This window comes from Schistocerca nitens, chromosome 12 (genome assembly GCF_023898315.1).
Source record: "Schistocerca nitens isolate TAMUIC-IGC-003100 chromosome 12, iqSchNite1.1, whole genome shotgun sequence".
Lineage (NCBI taxonomy): Eukaryota > Metazoa > Arthropoda > Insecta > Orthoptera > Acrididae > Schistocerca > Schistocerca nitens.
In genome coordinates, this window is record NC_064625.1 from 28519733 (window position 1) to 28544265 (window position 24533).

At 42.9% G+C, this 24533-nt stretch overlaps 1 protein-coding gene across 2 annotated transcripts in view; it reads right to left on the bottom strand.

Annotated features, from left to right (window-relative positions):
* LOC126215388 (phosphoserine aminotransferase) overlaps window positions 1–24533 on the bottom strand; it is a 122234-nt gene that overhangs the window by 19146 nt on the left and 78555 nt on the right. For both annotated transcript variants that reach the window (XM_049942095.1, XM_049942096.1), the window contains exons 4-7: window positions 17459–17574; window positions 6776–6937; window positions 3105–3199; window positions 2732–2901 (exon numbers count right to left, since the gene is read on the bottom strand). In XM_049942095.1, coding sequence (XP_049798052.1) covers window positions 2732–2901; window positions 3105–3199; window positions 6776–6937; window positions 17459–17574 — 543 coding nt within the window. The remainder of the gene's footprint in view (window positions 1–2731; window positions 2902–3104; window positions 3200–6775; window positions 6938–17458; window positions 17575–24533) is intronic.

Below are 24533 nucleotides of genomic sequence, written 5' to 3' on the forward strand. Positions count from 1 at the left end.
TAGGTTTCCTCAAGCCACACTGGTTGTCATCTAACACATCCTTTTTTTTCATTCAATTCTGCGTGGCAGGTGGAACTGCTACCAAAATTCATTAGTGTTGTTCATAAGTAGAGTTGTTACCAGGCCTAGTGGGGGATACAAGCGACACGAACAGCATTAGACATTCAATGATCACTCTGAAGAGCACACAGACGTCTCTTGTCCATAAGAGGCAGCATTACCACAACCCAACAGAGTTTGAAAGGGACCTCATTGTACGTCTCCATTTGTTATGTTCTATTTTGAGTTCCACACATTTTGAATGTTTGGTATTGAAATGAACCATATGGATTTTTGTAGTGTTCAATTTCAACCCATTTAACTGGAACCAGTTGTCTAAAGTACGATGGAGCTCAGAATTTTTTCTGAATCATCATCTTCAATTAAAACTGGAAGTATCATCTGCAAACAGAACTGACAGGGAATTTATATTTATGGATAAGTCATTTACGTAGAGTAGGAACAGGATTGGACCCAAAATGGAGCCTTGGGGCACACTTTGTGATACTATACTCCGTTTAGAATAATACTTCACTGCATCTGATGTGATAGATACCCTTCATTTTGTGTTGTGTAAGTATGATGTTAGCCAATTTGTCTAACTTGTAGATAAGCAAGTCATGGTTCACAGAGTCAAATGCTTTTGTGAGATCACAGGAGATACCTGCAACTTTACTCCTCTAATCCAATTATTTGCCTATCTTTTCAATAAATTTATTCACTGCATCCACAGTATTTTTTCCTTGCTGAAATCCAAATTGGTTACTTATACTAACATCATATTTTACAATGAAGTTTCTGATCTGGTTGCAGCTACTTTCTCTACCACTTTTGACAGGACTGGATGAATAGAAATAGGCCTATAGTTTCCCACATCATCCTTTGATCCTTTCTTGATCAGAGGTCTGACTTTGGAATACTTCAAAACATCAGGAAAGCATCCCCATTGAAAGTCTGCTGAGGAGGTTACCGATGTAGCAAGATGTCAGCTCTGACACTGACCAGTAGATTGGTATGTACGGGTATGCAGGCCCTCCTAGTAACGTAGTGTCAAGGCATCAAATTACACAGAGATTATGTTGTAAAATATGATTTTGTAACCAAAAGAGCGGGGAATATTATGGTGTGTTGGAACCCTGAATAAAACCATGCTGCTTTGAGGAAACTGAACACCTCTTGTATTTATTTTATGAGTTTCCCATTATTGTCAGCCTGTGCTTTACTGTAACCAAATCTGCTTTAACTCTGGTATCATAACAGCAAATTTCTGTCCTGTCAACAAGCTTTATATCTGTGTTTTTTAACAGTTATACATAAGCTGGAATGCTACTTGAATTAATACTTATTTAAAACTCAATCAATAAATGCTCCCATCCCCAGAAGGATGATATATCAATAAATATAAACTTATATATAAAAAATAAAGATACTTTAATTTACCAAACGAGAAAGTACTGGTATGTTGACAGACACAATAAAATAAAAAACACACAAACACACACACAAATATTCAAGCTTTCGCAATCCATGGTTGCTTCATCAGGAAAGAGGGAAGGAGAGGGAAAGACGAAAGGATGTAGGTTTTAAGGAAGAGGGTAAGGAGTCATTCCAATCCCGGGAGCGGAAAGACTTACCTTAGGGGGAAAAAAGGACAAGTACACACACACACACACACACACACACACACACACATATACAGACACAGGCAGACATATGTAAAAAGGTTGAGATGTCAGTTGAGGCGGAAGTACAGAGGCAAAGATGTTGTTGAATGACAGGTGAGGTACGAGGGGCAGCAACTTGAAATTAGCGGAGGTTGAGGCCTGGTGGGTAACGGGAAGAGAAAATATATTGAAGGGCAAGTTCCCATCCCCAGAGTTCTGATAGGTTGGTGTCAGTGGGAAGCAACCAGATAACCCAGACGGTGTAACACTGTGCCAAGAAACTGACATGCCTACACTGTGAAGCCTTCTATGCGGGAATGACCAGCAACAAACTGTCCATTCGCATGAACGGACACAGGCAGACAGTGTTTGTTGGTAATGAGGATCGCCCTATGGCTAAACATGCCTTGGTGCATGGCCAGCACATCTTGGCACAGTGTTACACCGTCCGGGTTACCTGGATACTTCCCACTGACACCAACCTATCAGAACTCCGGATATGGAAACTTGCCCTTCAATATATTCTCTCTTCCCATTACCCACCGGGCTTCAACCTCCGCTAATTTCAAGTTGCCATCCCTCGTACCTCACCTGTCATTCAACAACATCTTTGCCTCTATACTTGCGCCTCAACTGACATCTCTTCCCAACCTCTTTGCATTTACATATGTCTGCCTGTGTCTGTATATGTGCAGATGGATGTGTGTGTGTGTGTGTGTGTGTGTGTGCGAGTGTATACCTGTCCTTTTCCCCCCTAACGTAAGTCTTTCTGCTCCCGGGATTGGAATGACTCCTTACCCTCTCCCGTAAAACCCATATCCTTTTGTTCTTCCCTCTTTCCTGATGAAGCAACCATGGATTGCGAAAGCTTGAATATTTGTGTGTGTGTTTGTGTGTTTTTTATTTTATTGTGTCTATCAACATACCAGCGCTTTCTCATTTGGTAAGTTAAAGCATCTTTGTTTTTTATATATATTTTTCCCACGTGGAATGTTTCCCTCTATTATATTCAATAAATATAAACTTACGGATACATTGGAGGAGTATTGTGCACTGAATTGTCCTGTGCATTGATTTTGAAGTCCAGGATTGTTGGCACTATTGGCTGTGCCTTTCCTATGAGATCTTCACGGATTATCACCACTGTTACTCCTGATGTTCCAACATTCTTCTGGGCGCAGGCAAATATCACCCCAAACTGTTGCAAACACAAAAATAGTAGTTTAAAATATTACTTAATTTTTATTCTGTGGTTATTAAGTTCATAACTAATTCTCACTATGAGAAACTTCCCACATGGATAATAATGTTTCTGTCAGTCATTGCCATTCGTACGCATTCATTTGACATGTTACATCATCATATGAAAACATATTTCACAATCATTTATCATTTTTTTACCTTAGACACATCAAATTCTTCTGAAAGGAAGTTTGAAGACATATCACAGACAAGTGGGACACCTTTTGTGTCTGGAATGTACCTGAATTCGACACCTGAAAGCCAAGGAAAGAGATGGTTAAGTTTATTGTAAAAAATTATGGTTGTACAAAAAATGATAAGACCAACAAAAGTAGCTAAAATTAGGCAGAAATGTAGCTGTAATAGACTGCAAGTAAAATATAAATCATTGGGAATGAAGCACAATGACTGAGCAAGATGGGGCTGTGGTTTAGATTGCACTCAAATCTGGAGTAATCCAGATTCAAATCTCTGTCCAGCCACCAAGATTTTGGATTTCTATGGTCTATCTAAATGACTTGGAGTTAACACTATGACAACCCCTTAACAAATTCTAATATATTGTTATTGTTTTAATTGGTATTTCCACTGTGCAATGTCGCAGTTTCATGTTTTGCCATTCTGTTTTGTTTCCGTTCAATGAATTTGGGCTAAACATACACATATTTAATTAATGAAAGGCCGCTCCAGTTGCTGATACATACTTCATTTAACTCCATGACTGGCTTTGGTCTTCACATACAGGGTGTTCAGAAATTCCCATACAAACTTCTGGGAGTTGTAAGGAGGAATGAGTATATAATATTTTGAATTGGAGCCCACGTCCAGAAATGTACCTTTTCTGTGCTACAGCCATTTGAAACCATGTTGGTAACACAACCACTTTTACAAGTAATTGATTAGGCATGATCCAGTAAATTATTTGTTTTGCTATTCCACTCACTAACAGCCAAAAAAATTGCTCCTGTACTCATTGGTGGGTTTTCTTCAACATGATGTAGTGCAGCTTCTTCCAATTTGGATGTGTGGCATCTCCTTGGAGCACCACATTCACACTTGGCAGCCAGAGACTGTTGTCACATGTGTGTGAGTCGCATTTGTGTGTGTGTGTGTGTGTGTTGTCTAATTCTGATAAAGGCCTGTTTAGCCGGGAGATTCATCTGACTGCCTTTTTGTTCTGCCTATCTGCAGCTCAGCATCTCCACTATATGGTGAGTAGCAACTATCCTTTTCATAGTATTGTCATTATTCCATCCTGGATTTTCCATTATTTTAAATGTGTTTCACTTCTACACACATCAAAAAAAGTTTTGCATCACCCCGGTTCCCAGAGCTCTTGAGGACAGATATTGACTGTGGATATTGTATCACAGACACAGTCCCTTTGACTGTTCAGAGATGTCACTAAACCTGCCCAAAGATGTAAATAATCATGTACGAGCAGCCCCTATTAGACGGAGGGGGTCCGACAGCCGATCAGTTCCAGTCATTCCACCAGGAAGGAGGTACATGGCTTGTGTTGTCTGTAGTTCAACCATGCCTAGATGGTCAATACCATGGTTCGATCACCTCAGCATTGTTACTTTGTGTCAGGAAGGGCTCTCAACAATGGAAGCGTCCAGGTGTCTTGGAGTGAACCAAAGCGATGTTATTCAGACATGGAGGAGATACAGAGGGACAGGAACTGTCAATCACATGCCTCGCTCAGGCTGCCCAAGGGCTACTAATGCAGTGGATGACCACTACCTATGGATTATGGCTCGGAGGAACCCTGACAGCAATGCCATGTTGAATAACTCTTTTTGTGCACCCACAGGACATCATGTTATGATTCAGACTGAACACAATAGGCTGCACGATGCGCAACTTCACTCCAGACGTCCATGGTGAGGTCCATCTCTGCAACCATGACACCATGCAGCACGGTACAGCTGGGCCCAACAATATGCCAAATTGATCGCTCAGGATTGGCATCACGTGCTCTTCACTGATGAGTATCACATATGCCTTCAACCAGACAATTGTCGGAGACATGTTTGGAGGCAACACAGTCAGGCTGAATGCCTTAGACACACTCTCCAGCAAGTACAGCAAGGTGGAGGTTCCCCGCAGTTTTGGGGTGGCATTATGTGGGGCCATCGTACGCTGCTAGTGGTAAATAAAAAGGCCGCCATAGTGGCTGTACAATACGTGAATGCCATCCTCTGACCGATAGTGCAACCACATCGGTGAGGCATTCGTCATCATGGATGACAATTCGCACCCCCATCATGCGCATCTTTTGAGTGACTTCCTCCAGGATAATGACATCACTCAACTAGAGTGGCCTGCATGTTCTCCAGACATGAACCCTATCGAACATAGATTGAGCAGGGCTGTTTATGGATGACGTGACCCACCAACCACTCTAAGGGATCCATGCCAAATCATTGGTTGAGGAGTGGGACAATCTGGAACAACAGTGTGTTGATGAACTTGTGGATAGTATGCCACGACGAATACAGGCATGTATCAATGCAAGAGGACGTACTACTGGGTATTAGAGGTACTGGTGTGTTCAGTAATCTGGACCTCCCCCCCCCCCCCCCCCCCCCCCCGGGAGGGTTTGCTATATGGTGGTACAACATGCACTGTGTGGTTTTCATGAAGAATAAAAAGGGCAGAAATGATGTTTATGTTGATCTCTATTCCAGTTTTCTGCACAGGTTCCAGAATTCTCGGAACCGAGGTGATGCAAAACTTTTTTCGATGTATGTAAATAGAAGCAATGTTCATGTTGCCCTCTCCAATATGAGACTTGGGAGACCTTCAGAAGATTGAGAACAGGGGTGACAAGATGAAAGACTAATTTGAAGAAGTGGGGTGTCAATGATGCTGAGCTTTGTGAATGTGTGGCAAGGCAGGACTCTCAACATTTGGTTTTCAGTAATCTGAGCAAAGCCTGTGATATGGAAGACTTGTTTGCAGCAAACAATAGTGCCAGTCTGGCTACTGAACATTGGACTCACAAAACATGAAATTCTCACAGTCAATAATTTTAGACTATAGTTTTAGAGTTATATTGTGGTTTGGTGGTTGTTAAAAAAAACCTTGGATAAATAAATAACTTCTCATTTCATCCCGTATGTCTCCCCTGACGCCGGGTGCTGGGTGAGTTTTCCAAACTCTACCACTTTTCCTAAAGCTCACCAGTCCTTTTCCTTCACCCCTCTTCCTTCCCCTTCCGCCAGATGAAGGAGCCATTGGCTCTGAAGACTTGCATACATAATACCTTTATATGTGTGTTCTCCTGTCACCACTTGGTGAGTAGATTTTTTTATCTACCCAGTTACATTATATTTTCAAAACTTGATTATTTTTGTTGAAATAACTTCTAAAACATGAGGCCCATTGTAAATTTTGACAGGTATCCTCTTCTCTTCACAGTAGCAGTGGCATATTTCCAAAATGAAAAAGAACACAGCAAAGCCGGTATCTTGTAGATTTTCTTTCCTCAGTTGAACCATGTTTCACACATTAAACACACCAGAGGTAGGAATGCTGTAGAATGTGTAATTTTGCAAGTTAAGATACGGGAGTCTCAAAGACATATTACTTTATTCTGTTCATTGACAGTAAGCTTATAATAGTGTAGTCTGTAGAAAGTTAATAATGGAAAAAATAAATAAATCTGGACGAATATCAACACTTCTAAAAACGGCAGATATAATAGTTACAAAAATGAATGCAAACTTCAGATTTCATTCATTACTTAGAAACATTAAGAGTATGCCTACACTTTCTAAAATGATGATACTTTTCCAATAATTAAATTTTCATCTCATACTAACCATGTATTGTCTCATTGGCACAATAATAAACATATGATGCATCTGGACTGAGCTTCCAAGTAGATTGGTTAGGGATGTCATTGTACGCATCCATCTTTGGCAGTACCATATTCACTTTTCCATACTTGGCTGCCTCTTTAGCTGCTTTGCTTGACCAGCTTCCTGCACAAGAGAAAAGAAAGATACATTTGTTTCAAATCAGAATTATTAAGCACAATGCCCACACTTTTGCCCTACAAAATTGATTCAAAATGTATTTTCCGTTACTTTTTTAATCCACAAACAAAGATCAAAAGAAAAACAATTTGCAACAAAAACTAATCCTAGCTCTTAGTTCTTTCCTCTGTGAAGATAGAGGGCTATGCAGAGAAATAATATACATTCACTCATCATATTCTGTAGGTCTCATCAAGAACGGAAACTTCAGGGATGTGGAATGAGTCATGGAATATACTAACAAAAGATAAGGAAATTACAGGAATCTTTTACTGTAAACAACTACTACCTGAATGAATGGCCATCGCCAAGTTGTGGCAACTGCAAACTTCAATGTCCAGTTGCCGAAAATTCTGTGCACCACAACAGAAATAATTTCAATAGCTGCTTCACTATGCGGGCCATCTGGATACTCCCTCCCAGCACAAGTTTCTCTGGACTATGTTGGTGAGAATTTTCGCTCCAGCATATCTTGCCATCTCGCAGTCCACTCCTTCCCTGTCCATACTGGTATTCTCTCTCTCTCTCTCTCTCTCTCTCCCCCTCCCCCCTTTTTCCACCCCTCTTCTTTTCTCTTTCTCCCATGTCCCTCCCTTCATCTCCCTAACCTTTCCTTCCCTCACTCTCCCACTCCCTCCCTCTATCTCTTATGTGTCTACCCTCTGAACTCCTTTTCTGTTGTTGTGCAGTCACTGAGTCATCCGTCAAAAGATCTGCCTCTCACTATACGCTGGTACACCCAACATACCTCATGCAGCCTTCCCTACCACCTCCCCACTTCCATCTACCCAGCCAATGGCTCTCAGTAATCAATAGTCAATAGGCAGTCTTGTCACGGCCGCATGTCCATGGGGGCATCCATTTCACCACCTTGTAGTGATATGTGTGTTGCCATCCTGGACATTACTTCCCTCTTGAGCATGGACCTAAAATCCTGATACAGACAGAACATTCCCAGTTGCCTGGTGTGTTCTCATGTGTGCTTTAAGTCACTGAAACCAACATTGTCAACTATCTTTTACCTTCATCTTCAAGTGGGTGTACCTCTCTTCGAAAGCATATTTGGTCTTTGTCCATATGACCTTATCCACTGATTGTTTCTCGCAGTTTGTCCTCATTTAGCAAAACCAGTCAATATAGTATAACTGACGAGGCTGAAGCTTTCTTTAGATTTCACTCACATTTAGCAGATGTAAACACAAACTGCATTAAAAAATATATTTATAGTTTTCTGTTAATGTGGTATACAGGCTAAGTTTTTGTGACGTCTTTGTCTTTTGTTAATGTAGACCTTGACTCTTCCACATCCCTGACAGTTTTCCTTCTTGCTGGAACTACAAAACACAATGAATAGATGGCAAATAAGATGTACCGTAAACAAGCATCTGTTGGTACAGATGTTGGCAACCGTTTTCTTGGAAAAATACCATATGTAATTGAGTAACACTCACTCACTCTCTATCTATCTATCTATTTCATTCTCTCTCTCTAGCTGACACCCCCCACCACTGCCCAGCAGGTATTCATTTCACCAACTTTATATTAGAAATGAAAAATAAGCTATGTTTGTAGTATAATACTGAAAAATTTCATTTCCATGAGTTCATGTAAACTCCTCCTAAATTATGAAACAAATTCTGTATGCTGTGCACAGCTGCTTCGCATGTCTCCAACACACTTTTGTAATCGCCACCATGGCAATGCTTCTTCATAGCTCTACAGGCACCTACTGTTTTTCCTTGCAGCCATTTGCACTTTACAGTTGAGAGCTGTCAAAAGTACTGTCAGGTGTCAGGGATTTCCTTAAGTTTACTCAACTCTAGTAATGTCCTAGTAGTAGAGAATAATTATATTAAAACTTCATGCATCACGTGGCATTTTTTCACACATCTCAATGTTTATGACTCATATCTCCTGATCTTTGTGTCATACAATGACATAATATTTTAGGTACCTTCAGTGGCATATATGGATACTGTCTGCAATATGTGTTGCAAATGGAGTTAATAGCAATAAGTGATAAATTTAAACATCATGTGCAATTCAATAGTTTTTCATGCATCTCATTGTTTATGATGTCACACTTCCTGAACTAAGATAAGTTGATGGTTCTTACCGCCACACCAATTGCTGCTTGACAGTAATGGCTATGTGTACCAAGTTTCACTGAAATCGGCTCAGCTGTTTACGAGGAAATGTGGAACATAACACACACACACACACACACACACACACACACACACACACACACACAGGCGTCCATCGTTAAAATGTCTATGAATACTAGCTGAGTACTATCTAACCATGATATTATTCACTTGTCTTCCTGTGGCCATTGTCAGAAACACACGGTCACATTACAGTAAACAAGTATGGTCTTAACTAAGGAAAATGCATTGCAGTGGGAATGATTTAAAGGTAGCTGTGCACGTATGAGGGTTGATCCAAAAGTAAGATTCCCAAAGAGCTCCAACTGCACGGGAAGGTGCTAGTGAAATCCGTCAACATTGCTGTGCACCGCTGTTCCCCCACTCTCGATTCCGCATGGCTGCGCTTTGCTGCTCTGTCAATATTGGCTCAGCAAGTGTCCATTGATGGAGGTGCTCATTTTTGAACCTGCCAAGTGCGAGATTCAGTCCATAATTTGGTTTTTGCAAGCAAAAGGAACTCCACTCATGCATATTCACTGTCTGTTGACACAAGTGTATGGCAACAAGTATATGTCTGTTCAACATGTCCAAAAATGATGCAGGGAATTTAGTGCTGGTCAAAAAGTGGTCCACGATGAGGAATGGAGTGGAAGACCTTCAGTTTTGGAGGCGGTTATCAAGATGGTCCAATGTGAAGTGCTTCAAAACAGGAGGTTCACCATCTGTGAGCCTGTTGCTCAGATTCCTGATAGTTCTACAGTTGAAAGAGCTTTGACAGAAAAATTGGGGTATCACCTTGATGGGTACCGTGCATGCTGACAGCAGAACACAAGGAAAAATGCCTTCACTCTGCTCACCAGTTTATTCAAGAGTGTCAAGAAGATAAGGAAGGGTTTTTGGACTCCATTATTACAAGAGACGAAATCTGGGTGTTTCATTTCACTCCCAAAATGAAAGAAAAATCTAAACAATGGCATGACTCAGGGTCATCAGTCACAAGGAAGTTCAAAAAACTCCTTCTGCTGACAATGTCATGGCCACTATGTTTTGAGATCATAGGGGACACTGGTGTTCGATTTCATGGACCCTGCGACAATGACCTCTCAGACAGTCATTGTGAAACACTACGAAAACTCAAGGGAGCTCTCCAGAGCCGCCAGAGAGGATGACTGACAGAAAGTGTAACACTACTCCACTATAACACCTGACCTCATGTCTCCCGCCAAACCCAGGAAGTTTTGACAAACTTTGGTTGGACTGTCATGCCCCTCCCACCTTACAGTCCAGACCTCACACATAGTGATTATCACTTGTTCCCCAAGTCAAAGGAACACTTGGGTGGCCAATGCTTCCAGAGCAGTGATGAAGTCAAGGAAGAGGTAGGTAGTGGAGATCTATGACATGGGGATACAGAAATTGAAGGGTCATCTACAAAAATGCATAGAGAAAGATGAAGAAAAATACAGCTAAATTTCTTCCTTCCAATGATGTCAATTTTTATGTGAATGAACAATGTTGTCTATTTATAAAAATGAAGGAAACTTTACTTCTGGATCAACTCTCATACTATTAAGTATTTCAGCGCATACTTGTTAAATGTCAAGATAAAAACTCAGGATAAGTTGATCATAGCGCCCTCATTTCCAGGTACAATAATAATATGTTCAGCTAATATCCAGCATTGCCTGGGCATGTACGAGTGTAAGTCAAATGAAAACCTTAAATATTTTCTTAAATATTATTTGTTATGCAAAAGTGGTACAAAGCTGTATCACTTTTCAACATAATCTCCCCCACGCTCAATGCAAGTCCTCCAGAGCTTACAAGGTGCATAAATTCCTTTAGAAAAAACTTCTTTTGGTAGTCTGTGCAACCACTCATGCACCGCATGGCATAACTCTTCATCAGAATGGAACTTCTTTTCTCCCATTGCGTCTTTGAGTGGTCCAAGCATATGGAAATCACATGGGACAGGTTCTGGTGAACATGGTGGATGAGGAAGACACTCAAAATGCAGGTCTGTGATTGTTGCAACTGTTGTACGGGCAGTGTGGGGCCTTGCATTGTCATGTTGCAAACGGACACCTGCTGACAGTAATCCATGTTGCTTTGATTGGATTGCAGGCCGCAGATGATTTTTAGGAGATCTGTGTATGATGCACTGGTGACAGTGGTCCCTTCGGCATGTAATGCTCCAAAATGACGCCTTTTTCATCCTAAAAGAGAGTCAGCATAACCTTCCCTGTTGATGGTTCTGTTAGAAATTTCTTTGGTTTTGGTGATGAGGAATGGCACCATTCCTTGCTCACTCTCTTTGTTTCTGGTTGGTGGAAGTGAATTCAGGTTTTTTCCCCAGTAACGATTCTTGCAAGGAAGCCATCACCTTCTCGCTCAAAGTGCCGAAGAAGTTCTTCACAAGTGTCAACATGTCGTTCTCTCATTTCAGGAGTCAGCTGCCGGGGCACCCATCTTGCAGACACTTTGTGAAACTGGAGCACATCATGCTCAATGTGGTGTGCTGACCCATGACTAATCTGTAAACATGCTGCAGTGTCATTCAGTGTCACTCAGCAGTTTTCCTTCACTATGGCTTCAACTGCTGCAATATTCTGTGGAGTCACAACTCATTGTGCCTGACCCAGACGAGGAGCATCTTCTACTGAAGTCACACCATTTGCGAACTTCCTACTCCATTCGTAGACTTGCTGCTGTGACAAACATGCATCACCATACTGAACCTTCATTCATCGATGAATTTCAATAGGTTTCACACCTTAATGGCACAAAAACCGATAACAGAATGCTCTTCTTCCCTGGTGCAAGTCGCAAGTGGGGCGGCCATCTTTATACTGACACTGCAACGGTATGTGTGCATCTGCACTACGTTGCCACCTACAGGCCATTCTGCATGCTGTTTGTAGCACGCTTACCAACTTATAGGATAACGGCGCGAAATTTCAGTTTGTTATTACAAATTTAAGGTTTTCGTTTGATTCACCCTTGTATATACTGCAACCTTCTATTGGGCCATCTTCTCCATCAGCCCCTCTCTGTCCATCTCCTCCACTCCTCTCTCTGGCTACCTCCTCCATCCCCCACTCTCTCCATCTCCCCCATCCCTCTCTCTAGTCATCTGGTCTCCCGTCCTCTCTCTGTTCACCTGCTCTTCCCTCTTCGGTCATCTGCTCCTTCCCCCTCTCGCCCATCTTTTCCTCGTCCCCCCCCCCAACCCCATCTCCGTCCATCTCCTCCTCTTTCCTTTCTCTGTCCATCTCTTCCTCCCCCCCCCCCCCCACTCTCTCCATTCCCACCCCCCTTTTCTCTGTCCACCTCCTCTTCTCCCCTCTGTCTCTGTCCATTTCCTACACTCCCTTCCCATTCTCTCTATCCTTCTCCTCCCCCCCTTCTCTCTTCCACATTATCACCCTCAGCCCATTAGGAGGCTGGTGATTCGTGCTCCAACAGCATTTCTTCCCAAATCGTAACTAACATGTGTAGCAAATTTGATTGAAATCACTCCACATGTTTAGGGTGTGATTTTTACCCATGGCTTTGCCTCCACATGCAAATTTCAAACACAATTCACACATATTTCACTCATATTTGTACATACATTTCACCTATATCTCTAGCGAATTTTGCCTGCATTTTCACTTTCACGCTGCTGAATTTTTGTGACATCACATCTTCTAAATTATGTGCTGTACAATGATATAATTTTGCAGGTACATCCTGTGGTATATGTGGCTACAGTCTGTGAAATGTGTTGCAACTAGAGTAAGCAACGAAATAGTAATAAATTAAAACATCGTGTATAATGAAGTAGTTTCTCAGGCATCTCGGTATTTGATATATATCTCCTGAACTATGTGTCGTATGTTGATATATTTTTGTAACTTCCTCCAACAACATATTTGGATAGTGTTACAAAACATATACTATTGGCCATTAAAATTGCTACACCAAGAAGGAATGCAGATGATAAACGGGTATTCATTGGACAAATACATTATACTAGAACTGATATGTGATTACATTTTCATGCAATTTGGGTACATAGATCCTGAGAAATCGGTACCCAGAACAACCACCTCTGGCCATAATAACAGCTTTGATACACCTGGGCATTGAGTCAAACAGAGCTTGGATGGGGTGTACAGGTACAGCTGCCCATGCAGCTTCAACACGATACCACAGATCACCAAGAGTAGTGACTGGCGCATTGTGATGAGCCAGTTGCTTGGCCACCATTGACCAGACGTTTTCAATTGGTGAGAGATCTGGAGAATATGCTGGCCAGGGTAGCAGTTGAACATTTTCTGTATCCAGAAAGGCCCGTACAGGACCTGCAACATGCACTCATGCATTATCCTGATGAAATGTAGGGTTTCGCAGGGATCGAATGAAGGGTAGAGCGGCGGGTCATAACACATCTGAAATGTAACGTACACTGTTCAAAGTGCTGTCAATGCGAACAAGAGGTGACCGAGACATGTAACCAATGGCACTCCATACCATCACACCAGGTGATACGCCAGTATGGCGATGACAAATACACGCTCCCAATGTGCGTTCACCGCAATGTCACCAAACACGGATGCGACAATCATGATGCTGTAAACAGAATCTGGATTCATCCGAAAAAATGATGTTTTGCCATTCGTGCACCTAGGTTCGTCGTTGAGTACACCATCGCAGGTGCTCCTGTCTGTGATGCAGCGTCAAGGGTAACTGCAGCCACGGTCTCCGAGCTGATAGTCCATGCTGCTGCAAACGTCATCGAACTGTTTGTGCAGGTGGTTGTTGTCTTGCAAACGTCCAACGTCCCCATCTGTTGACTCAGGGATCGAGACATGGCTGCACAATCCTTTACAGCCATGCAGATAAGATGCCTTTCATCTCGACTGCTAGTGATACGAGGCCATTGGGATCCAGCACGGCATTCTGTATGACATTCCTGAACCCACCGATTCCATATTCTGCTAACAGCCGTTGGATCTTCACCAATGTGAGCAGCAATGTCGCAATACGATAAACCACAATCGCGATAGGCTACAATCCAACCTTTATCAAAGTCAGAAATGTGATGGTACGCATTTCTTCTCCTTACACGAGGCACCACAACAACGTTTCACCAGGAAACGCCGGTCAACTGCTGTTTGTGTATTTAGAAATCGGTTGGAAACTTTCCTCATGTCAGCACGTTGTAGGTGTCGCCACCAGCCCCAACCTTGTGTGAATGCTCTGAAAAGCTAATCATTTGCATATCACAGCATCTACTTCCAGTCGGTTAAATTTCACGTCTGTAGCACGTCATCTTCGTGGTGTAGCAATTTAAATGGCCAGTAGTGTATTTTGAATAGAGTTAGTAGCAAAGAAGTAATACATTTATACGTCACACATGATATGGCAGTTTCTCAGGCACCTCAGAGTTTACGACATAATACATCCTGAAATATGAGTTGTACAATGATAAATTTTGCTGGTTCATTCAGTGGTATATTTGAATACTATCTGCAAAATGAGTCATCACTACAGTCTACATCTACATCTACATTTACATATATACTCCACTAACCACCGAGCAGTTTGTGGCGGAGGGAACAATTTGCACCAAAGACATAGTTCCCCCCCTCTGTTCCACTCGTGGATCCCACAAGGAAAAAAAGATTGTCTGAATGTCTCAGTACGAGATCTAATTACCCTTATCTTTGAATGGTGATCATTGTGTGATTTGAAAGTTGGTGGTAATAATATACGCTCTACATCCTCGACAAAGATCAGATTTCAGAATTTAGTGAGCAGCCCCTTCCATTTAGCATGTCGTCTATCTGCAAGTGTGTCCCACTTCAAACTTTCTATGAGATTTTTAACGCTCTTGTGATGGCTAAATGTACCAGTCATGAATCTTGCTGCTCTTCTTTGGACCTTCTGAATCTCCTGAATCAGACCCAACTGATAAAGGTCCCATACAGACGAACAATACTCTAATACTGGACGAACTTAAGTATTGTAAGCAATTTCCTTTGTTGAAGGACTGCATTGCCTCAGGATTCTACCAATATACCACAATCTAGAGTTTGCCTTGCTCATTACTTGTGTAATCTGATCATTCCATCTGAGATCATTTCGAATAGTCACACCCAGATACTTGACGGATGTTACCGCTTCCAAAGACTGGGCATTTATTTTGTACTCGTACATTAATGGCGATTTTCATCTTGTTATACGCAGGAGATTACACTTACTAATATTGAGAGATAACTGCCAGTCATTACACCACACATTTATTTCCTGCAAATCCTCACTGATTCGTTCACAACGTTCGTGTGATACTACTTTCCTGTAGACTACAGCATCATCGGCAAACAGTCTAATGCCACTGTCAATACCATCAACCAGATTGTTTATGTAAATCGTAAAAAGCAGTGGACCTATTATGCTACCCTGGGGCACATCTGAAGTTACAGTTGTTTCTGTTGAAGTCACACCATTCAGGATGACATACTGCTCCCTGTCAGTTAGAAAACTTTCTATCTAATCGCATATGTCATCGGATAGACCTTAAGTGCGCACTTTTTGGACCAAGTGACAGTGCGGAACTGAGTTGAATGCCTTTCGAAAGTCAAGAAATATGGCATCAGCCTGGGAGCCGGTATCTAGAGCCTGTTGTATATCATGCACGAAGAGGGCCTGCTGTGTCTCGCATGACCGCTGTTTCCTAAAACCGTACTGGTTTCTGCAGATGAACTTCTCAGAGTCTAGAAAGGTCATTATGTCTGAACAAAAAATATGTTCCATGATTCTACAACAATTCGATGTGAGTGAAATTGGCCGGGAATTATGTGCACCCGATTTTCTACCTTTTCTATAGATTGCTATGACCTGGGCCTTCTTCCAGCCCCATAGATCTTTCTGCTGTTCCAATGATCTCTGATAGATGATGGATAAGAATGGTGCTACATTTGTAGCATAGTCAACATGAGTGAGTAGTAAAGAAGTAATAAACTAAAACAGCATGCTTCATGCAGCAGTTTTACTGCATGAATAACTGAAATGTAGTAAGCAACACACTTTTTTCCTCTTTTCATTTTTTGGGGGTTGTCAGTTTTGTAGAGGCTTTACATTATGTGGAAAGTTTGTGCTCTCATTCTCAAATACTGAATGTCTAGTAAGTCACATCCACAGTGTGTGGTCTAGTGGCGAGTCCCAGGTTCGACTCCCGGCCAGGTTGAGGATTTTCTCTGCCCGGGGACTGGGTGTTTATGTTGTCCTTATCATTTCATCATCATCCGTGGCAGTGGCTACACTGGACTGTGAAAAAAAATTGGACTGTGTAAAAATTGGGACTTCGTACAGGCGCTGATGACCGCGCAGTTCAGTGCTCCACAAACCGAAACATCATCACCATCATCATCATCATCACATTCACATGTCATGAGCTATGCTGCCTTTTCATCCCGGCCCATTTGATACGTAAGTGGTTCTCACCCCCCACACAGATTCTTTCCAGACAGTAATTCATATGTATATCAAGTTTGGTTTAGGAGATGTGGAACAAATATACATACTTACATACATACATAAGTACATCTATTCTTATAATGTATACAAATTTAGCTGGTATAAGCACAATTAGGGATAAGAAGTAGAGTGATTGTGTATTGTTAATACTGTTGTGGTTCTTTTGTTATTGTATGACTTGCCTATTCCACATACCTGAAGGTTCTACTTCTCAGTATGACCTTCAGAATACAATGAATGACTGAATCAATGAATGAATGACAATACTCCTTGCCAATAAATTGGTGATGGACTAATAAATGTAATCATACAGTTGTCTAAGACAGTTCCTCCACCTCTCTGTATCATCAGTTTGAGACAATCAGATCATAGCACATAATATCATAAATCCTAACATTTGTAAGCAACACATCTTTCATATGTTATTGTGTATATGACTCACTGGGGAAAACCATCACTTTTTCTCACAAGCCTGGTTTCGACACTACATGTTGTAAGTTAATTTATAGATTGAAAGCTGCTCATGGAGGTTTGAATATTGTACAGTAAGCCTACAACCTTGGGTAATAATACCACATACATTAATACATGAAAAAATGTATCTCAAATATTAACAATTCCTGACAATATTCCATCAGAGTAATAGACTTTCATGGCTGCAATACTTGTAAAGTTCATGACTCCTTTTGACTATGAGATTGGTGATAGTGCTACAGTGAAATATAAATAAGGAAATAAGTTCTGAATTTGGAATGTTCATGTCACATTACACAATACTGTTCTTGTAACTTACCAGTCACAATGTAATCAGCATTTCCACCGGCTGGCATGAGGTTCATTGGAACTGCTGAAAATATACCTGTTGCGCCACCTTGTAGGAAAAGTATTTTGTAATTATCTGGTACTTTTCTGCAAAGAAACAAAACATCATCCTAGTAATACACATTATCAATGCAATTAAGAAAACTGAATATAATCATAAGGGATCTCTTTCCTATTGTCTACTAATATATTACTTTTGTTTCTGTAGTTAATTTATTGGAAGTGTATTTGTTTTCTTATTTTGTTCATTTAAGTTCATTATATTGTTCTTTGTTGACTACATTTACGCTGGTGTTGTCTCTTTCCAACTGATTTAAGTTTTTCAACATTTTATAGGGATAATTCTACCTTCCATGTACATTATGTTCAATGTTCAACACTAGAATTAATGTAATCAGTAAAGAACACTGGATAAAACATTATAAAAAATTATGGTACAATAAAACCACTGCAACAAATGAGGAATATCATTTCAAAAATATTATATCTATCAATGAACAAAACTAACTTTGATACATTTTTGTACAGTTTCCATGCTGTGAAATCAGTTCCCCCCCCCCCCCCCCCCAAATTGTACTCAGTCCTGCATAGTGTGTGTTTCAAATTGTATTTTGTCCAACATTTACTGTTCACAAAGCTGATTAGTTTCTTTGCTGAGCTGATTGTACTGCCGAAGAGTGCATTTTTCTCGACAATGCTACATGTTCAATAATGTCAGTTATCTTTCACTTGTGAGTTGTTTGTAAGAGAACAGCTCTTTTGTTGATGGAGGAAGAAACTGCTGTAGGAAGCCAAAAGAGGGAAAATAAAATAAAAAAGGACTATCAATTTAAATCACCATACAGTAGAGTGAGCGAAGCAAAGAAGAGTGACGTGAGTAATTTGCTATGCTAATGTTTTGGGATGACAGATGGAATGTAGGAGATTTAGATTATTGATGCAGCTCCTATGATAACTGGTAATGAGACAGAAGTTGGTATGTCAGTTTGTGGTTGCTAGCAAGAGTCAGAAGACATCAAAATGATTAATGTGAATCTTTCAATTTTGTAATAACATGGTTTTAAAAAATATGTTAGTTTGATATAAATCCTATTTAAGTCAACTGGCAGCGAGAAGGCCTTTATGAACACACTATACACTGTAATGTTTCTGTTGTGAAAAAATTAATTTTTGTATTAAAAGATAATGTTCTTCTATAATAATAATAAAAATTATTAGTTAGTTATGAATTTACATAACCAATCATTTTTTTATTTGTACATTTTACAAATTATTGGATCAGAACTTATTAAATCCAACACATTTTCCTTAAATTTGAAGAAAACAACTGCAAATTGATTTTCCTCCGTACTTCTTTCGGTGGACTACCACCACACAAATGATACAGTTCAGCCTCTCAAAGCCTCTACAGTGCATTTTTGTTGCAAGATGGGACACTGGGCTTCCCCGGCATGCCTCAAGGCACCTCCTTTACTAACATCGGTGCGTCCCTCCCTGACGCAGATACCTCCTATACTGACACGGGTGCTCCCATCCTGACGCACTTGCCTCCTACACTGACACGGGCACGTCCTACACTGATGAAAATGCCTCCTGCGTTGACACAGATGTCTCCCATTCTGACACAGACACTTCCTGCACCAACACGGGTGCCTCCTACCCTGATGTAGATACCTCCTGCACTGACACGAGCACCTCCCACCCCGACGCAGATGCTTCCTGTACTGACACGGGTGCCTCCCGTCCTGATGCACTTGCCTCCTTCACCGACACGGGCACCCCTTACCCTGATGAATATGCCTACTGCAATGACACAGACACCTCCCACCCTGACGCAGAGCTTCCTGCACCGACACGGGTGCCTTCCATACCGACACAGACACCTCCTGTACCAACACGGGTGCCTCTCGCCCTGATACAAATGCCTCCTGCACCCACACAGAAGCCTCCCACCTTGATGCAGATGCCTTCTGCACTGACTTGGACACCTCCCATCCTAATGCAGATGCCTCCTGCACCAACTCAGGTGCCTCCCACCTTGACGCAGATGCCTTCTGTACTGACTTGGACACCTCCCATCCTGATGCAGATGTCTCCTGCACTAACTTGGGCACCTCCCACCTTGATGCAGATGCCTCCTGCACTGACTTGGACACCTCCCATCCTGATGCAGATGTCTCCTGCACTAACTTGGGCACCTCCCATCTTGATGCAGATGCCTCCTGCACTGACTTGGACACCTCCCATCCTGATGCAGATACCTCCTGCACTGACACAGGCACCACCCACCCTGATGCAGGCACCTCCTGCACTAACTCAGGGGCCTCCCACCCTGATGCAGACTCCTCCTGCACCAACTCTGGTACCTCTCACCCTGACGCATATGTTTCCTGCATCAACACGGGCACCTCCTACTCAGACAGAGATGCACCCTGCATCGACACGGGAGCCTCCTAACCTGATACGTATGCCTCCTGCACCTCCCACCTTAATGGACTGGGCCACGATCAGCAACATCTAGTCAGTGCCTCAATGCAGCTGAATGGCAGGTTGCTCAAACTGTGTGACACGCAATGCAGTATTGGCAGCGAAGGTGTGATAATGTACGAGTTACTACACCCCTCATTCCCTAGGGGCAAAGCAACCAGATGTCTGTTCCTCCACACTGTGCACACAGGTGTCACACGTGTAGTGTCTGAAGGAGTTGTCCTGGGTGAGCACAGTGCCACGTCGATGCTAATCGGTGAGTAAGGGCGGAAATGCAGCGTGTGCAGACCTGTGCTTTCCTCTCCCTCTAGGAAAGCAGGGAGATGACCTCGGGGAGATGACCTCGGCACCCTGTAGGCAGGGGCCAGGTTGACACCGGACGAGTCTCTGGGTGCAGTGAGGTGGGGAGCTACGGTCTCTGAAGGGAAGATAGGTGACACCGGCAGCAGGGCGGCAGGCACTGGTGTCAGTGAAGGCGGTGCCTACATTAGTGCAGGTGGTGCCTACATCGGTGTAGGAGGTACAAGCGTCACTGCAGGAAGTGCCCACATCAGTGTGGGAGGAGCCAGCTTCAGCAAAGGAGGCACCTGCATCGAGATACCGGGCACCCACATCAGTGCAAAACGTTCCCAGAGGCACCTGTGTCAGTTCAGGAGGCACCTGCATCAGTGCAGGAGACGTCTGTGTCAAGGTGGAAGGTGCCCGTGTCTCTGCAGGAGGTAAAAAAATAAAAATGGCATACGACGAGGGCCTCCCGTCGGGTAGACTGCCCGCCTGGTGCGAGTCTTTCCATTTGACGCCACTTCGGCGACTTGCGCGTCGATGGGGATGAAATGACGATTATTAGGACAACACGACACCCAGTCCCCGATCGGAGAAAATCTCCGACACAGCCGGGAATCGAACCCGGGCCCTTAGGATTGACAGTTTGTCACGCTGACCACTCAGCTACCGGGGGCGGACTCTGCAGGAGGTATCTGCATCACATTGGGTGCTGCCACATTGTATGCCTCAGACCCATATGCAGACCCCTCCTGTGTGACACTGGTGCCTTCCACCTCAATGAAGATGCCTCCTGTACTGACACAGATGCCTCCTAACCTAACGAAGATGCCTCCTGTGCTGGCAGGAGTGCCTCCCACTGTGACGCAGACATCTCCTTTACTGACACGGGTGCCTCTCACTCTGACACAGAGGCCTCCTGCTCCAACTCGTGTGTCAACCAGGCACCTCCTGCACAAATGTGTGTGCCTACTCTCCTGAAGCGTGTGCCTCCTGAACTGGTGTCCTCCTCCCACAATGATGCACACTCTTCCTGCAGTGACAGTTGTGCCTCTTACACTGATGTAGGAACCACCTGCAATGATGCCGGAAGACAGTCATTCTTTCCGTGTGTACAAAGTACACCACACGCTCGCTCACATTATTAAGATCGGAGCACCTGCTTGAGGGTTAAAGAATATCTTGTTGTTGCAAAACATTCTTTACTTTCCGGGAGGCCCTCACAACTTTTGTGAGTCACTATTGAAAACACCCAATCTGATAAAAAATTATTACTGAAGACAAAGCACTGGAACAAGCCTCTAGTTTTAGATACTGGTGGTGCGATATCAACATACGTAATGATAATGATGTATAGAATAAAATCACTAAATTTCAGCACGTATGTGGAGCTATAAATAAATCCTTAAAGAACAAGATGAGGAAAGACCCAAAATTAGGTTTACAAAGCAATGACTGTACCTGTCTTGCTCTATTTCAGTGAATTTTGAATTGTACAAAAGATAACAAAATCAGCACACAGATCTCTTTAAGATCTGTCAAGGACTGCTCAAGGAGGGCTCTTACAAGAAATTAGAATACACAAGAAGAACTAGAAATATTTAACTTAATGACAAATTGTAAGAATATAGGGAGAAATGGAGTAAACATCTTAAATGTGTGGAAGAAGATAGAATTCCAGTAATTGTTAACAAGTACAAGCCTTTAGGAAAAAGAAACAGTTGAAGACCAAGAAAAAGGTGGGCTTAAAAATGTGAAGTCATAACAAGCACACTATCTAAACCTCAAAGTGAAGAAATTCTTTGTATTGTCGGTCGTCTTTCTTCATTCCTCGTACTGGTGTCACCTCACTTCCCTTTGGACACCGTAACTCCCCACGTCACTGCATCCGGAGACTCATCCGGCGTCATTCGCCTACCGACAGGGTGCCTGGGCCATCCGCCTACTTTCCTAGAGGGAGAGGAAGGCAGAGGTCTGCACTCTCTGCACTCACACCCTTACTCTGTGGTTGGCATCAGCCTGGAGCTGTGCATGCCCAGGACGTCTCCTTCAGACACTAAACACGTGTCACCTGTCCGCGCGGTGTGGGGGGACAGGAATCTCGGTCCCTCAGCCCCCCCGAGGAATGAGGGGTGTGGTAACTCGTACATTACTACACCTTCGCTGCCACTACTGCATTGTATAATACACAGTTTGAGTAGCGTGGCATTCGGCTGCTCAGGGCCCCCACCAGAGGTCACAGATCATGGTCGAGTTCCTCAGTCACCTGCAGCTGTTAGCCAGCATCCCCTGGTGGGCAAATGCTCTCTATATTGCCATGCACCAGCTTCAGCCAGCACTCCTATATCTATGTTGTACTATACTACTTATGTTTATGCTGTCACACTGTGACTCTGTCTTTTATTGCATTTGTAGCCAGAGCATTAATATCAAGGGCAACTATGTGGAAACATAGACAAAATATGAGCAAAAATGCGTATATCCACTTTCTGAATTACTGTTAACCCTCAAGTGAGTGTGCCTACGTATAAAGTGCGTCAACCGCAAATAACATTGTCTTGTACCATTCCACTGTTGTTTTATAATGTGAGCCCACACCTATATCTTCATTATTCACTGGTAAGTTTTGTTGTTGTACATCCAGGTGAGCAGCAGTAATACAAAGTAAAATCCAAAATTTTCAGGACTGGTGCTGCCATCTGGGAAGTAGGAGTAGTAGATATTTGCAGTGCTAGGTGGCGAGAGATGCATATCTGATGAGTCAGTGCGCGGAGTGGCATTCAGCTGGGAGGACGTGTTGCGTGTCCACGGTGATTTCTGTAATACTCTGTGTTCAGTGTGTGGCGATTTTACGATGGTTCCGCAAACAGAACAGCAAGTGTGTATCAAATTCTGTGCGAATCTCGGGGAAAGTGCTACGGAGACCCTCGCAACGATTCAACAAGTGTTTGGAGGACAGAGCATGAGCCATACGTGTGTGTTTGAGTGGAAGAGCCTGGGCTCTCCAAGACCCAAAAAAGCGAGACAGGTGAAGAGCAAAGTGAAGAGCATGATCATCATGTTCCAAGGGAAGACAAAGAATTTGTCCCACCCAACCAAACAGTGAATTCCGCGAACTACTGTGATGCTTTGCAACGGCTCCATGAAAACGTTTGGCGACTGAGCCATGGCTGGCTCATGCTATGCGTTGGATTAAACCTCGGTTGCTATTCTGTGTTTAGTCTCCCATGGTTATCGCAATTATGCTGTTATCCTCTCTTTCTGCGGGTGGCAGCAGTGGTGTGTATCGATATCTGCACCTTGGACTATCTTTGGCACTGTCCTTATAGTTTCCGGCTGGGCTGTGTGTGGGCAGTTGATCGGTTGGCGTGGAGCAGTGAGGAAATCTCCACAGCATGTAGTTCTGCAGAGCACGCTGGCGGCCTCTATGTGGTGTCAGAGTGTGTGGTGCTGTTCCCATTGCTACGAGGTTCGTGGGTCACCAATCCTGGACATGAAGGTTGAGTTTTGACTTAATTTAACAGCAAGTAATGACTGTTCACATTGTGTCATTTGGAGTTCGTTGTCGGCGGTTGCAATATTCCCGCGAGCAACAACGTGTGTTTTCAAGTTGGCAAACTGTAGCCACCCTCCGGTGGAGTTTAACTGTACTTGGTTATTTGAATTCAAGTACACCAGTGGAATCTTCTGCCTTGTGGCTGTTAACATTCCGGTTACCTGCCCTGGCCATTGATGTAAATTCAGGCAGTGTATTTTCCTCATCGTGTTGTTGCTGTCCAGCACGGTGTGTAGTTTGACTGCTCAAAGTATAATTTGTTGTGGGCACGAATACCTTCTACATTGTTCCACTGAACTCCCTGTTGTGTGCCGGTCGGGTGAAGTGGAGGTTATCTTGTCCATTAGTCCGTTTACTGTCTGTCAGTTGGGTTGTCGTCGGATCGACAATGGTTGGGCCGACTGCCTGTCTCACCTAAGCGAGTGTTAGTGTTTGAATTCCAGGCCGACCCTCGAAACTTCTGAGCGCCCTTGGGTGTACTGCCTTTTCTTGTTTGTTCTTGTTGTTTGTACTTGTATGGCTTCTAGCTGATTTTTAGATTAAGGTTGTTCTGCTCTTAAGATGTTAGATGGTTTGGGTCTTCAGCCTAATTTAAGAACTGTTTTATGTAAAGCCTTTGGCATTTTTAAAATTGATTTTATTGAGTCTTAAGTGTTGGGCCTTCAGACAATTTTGAATTTAAGTTGTTTGCTCTTAAAATGTCAGATTCCTTGGGCCTTCA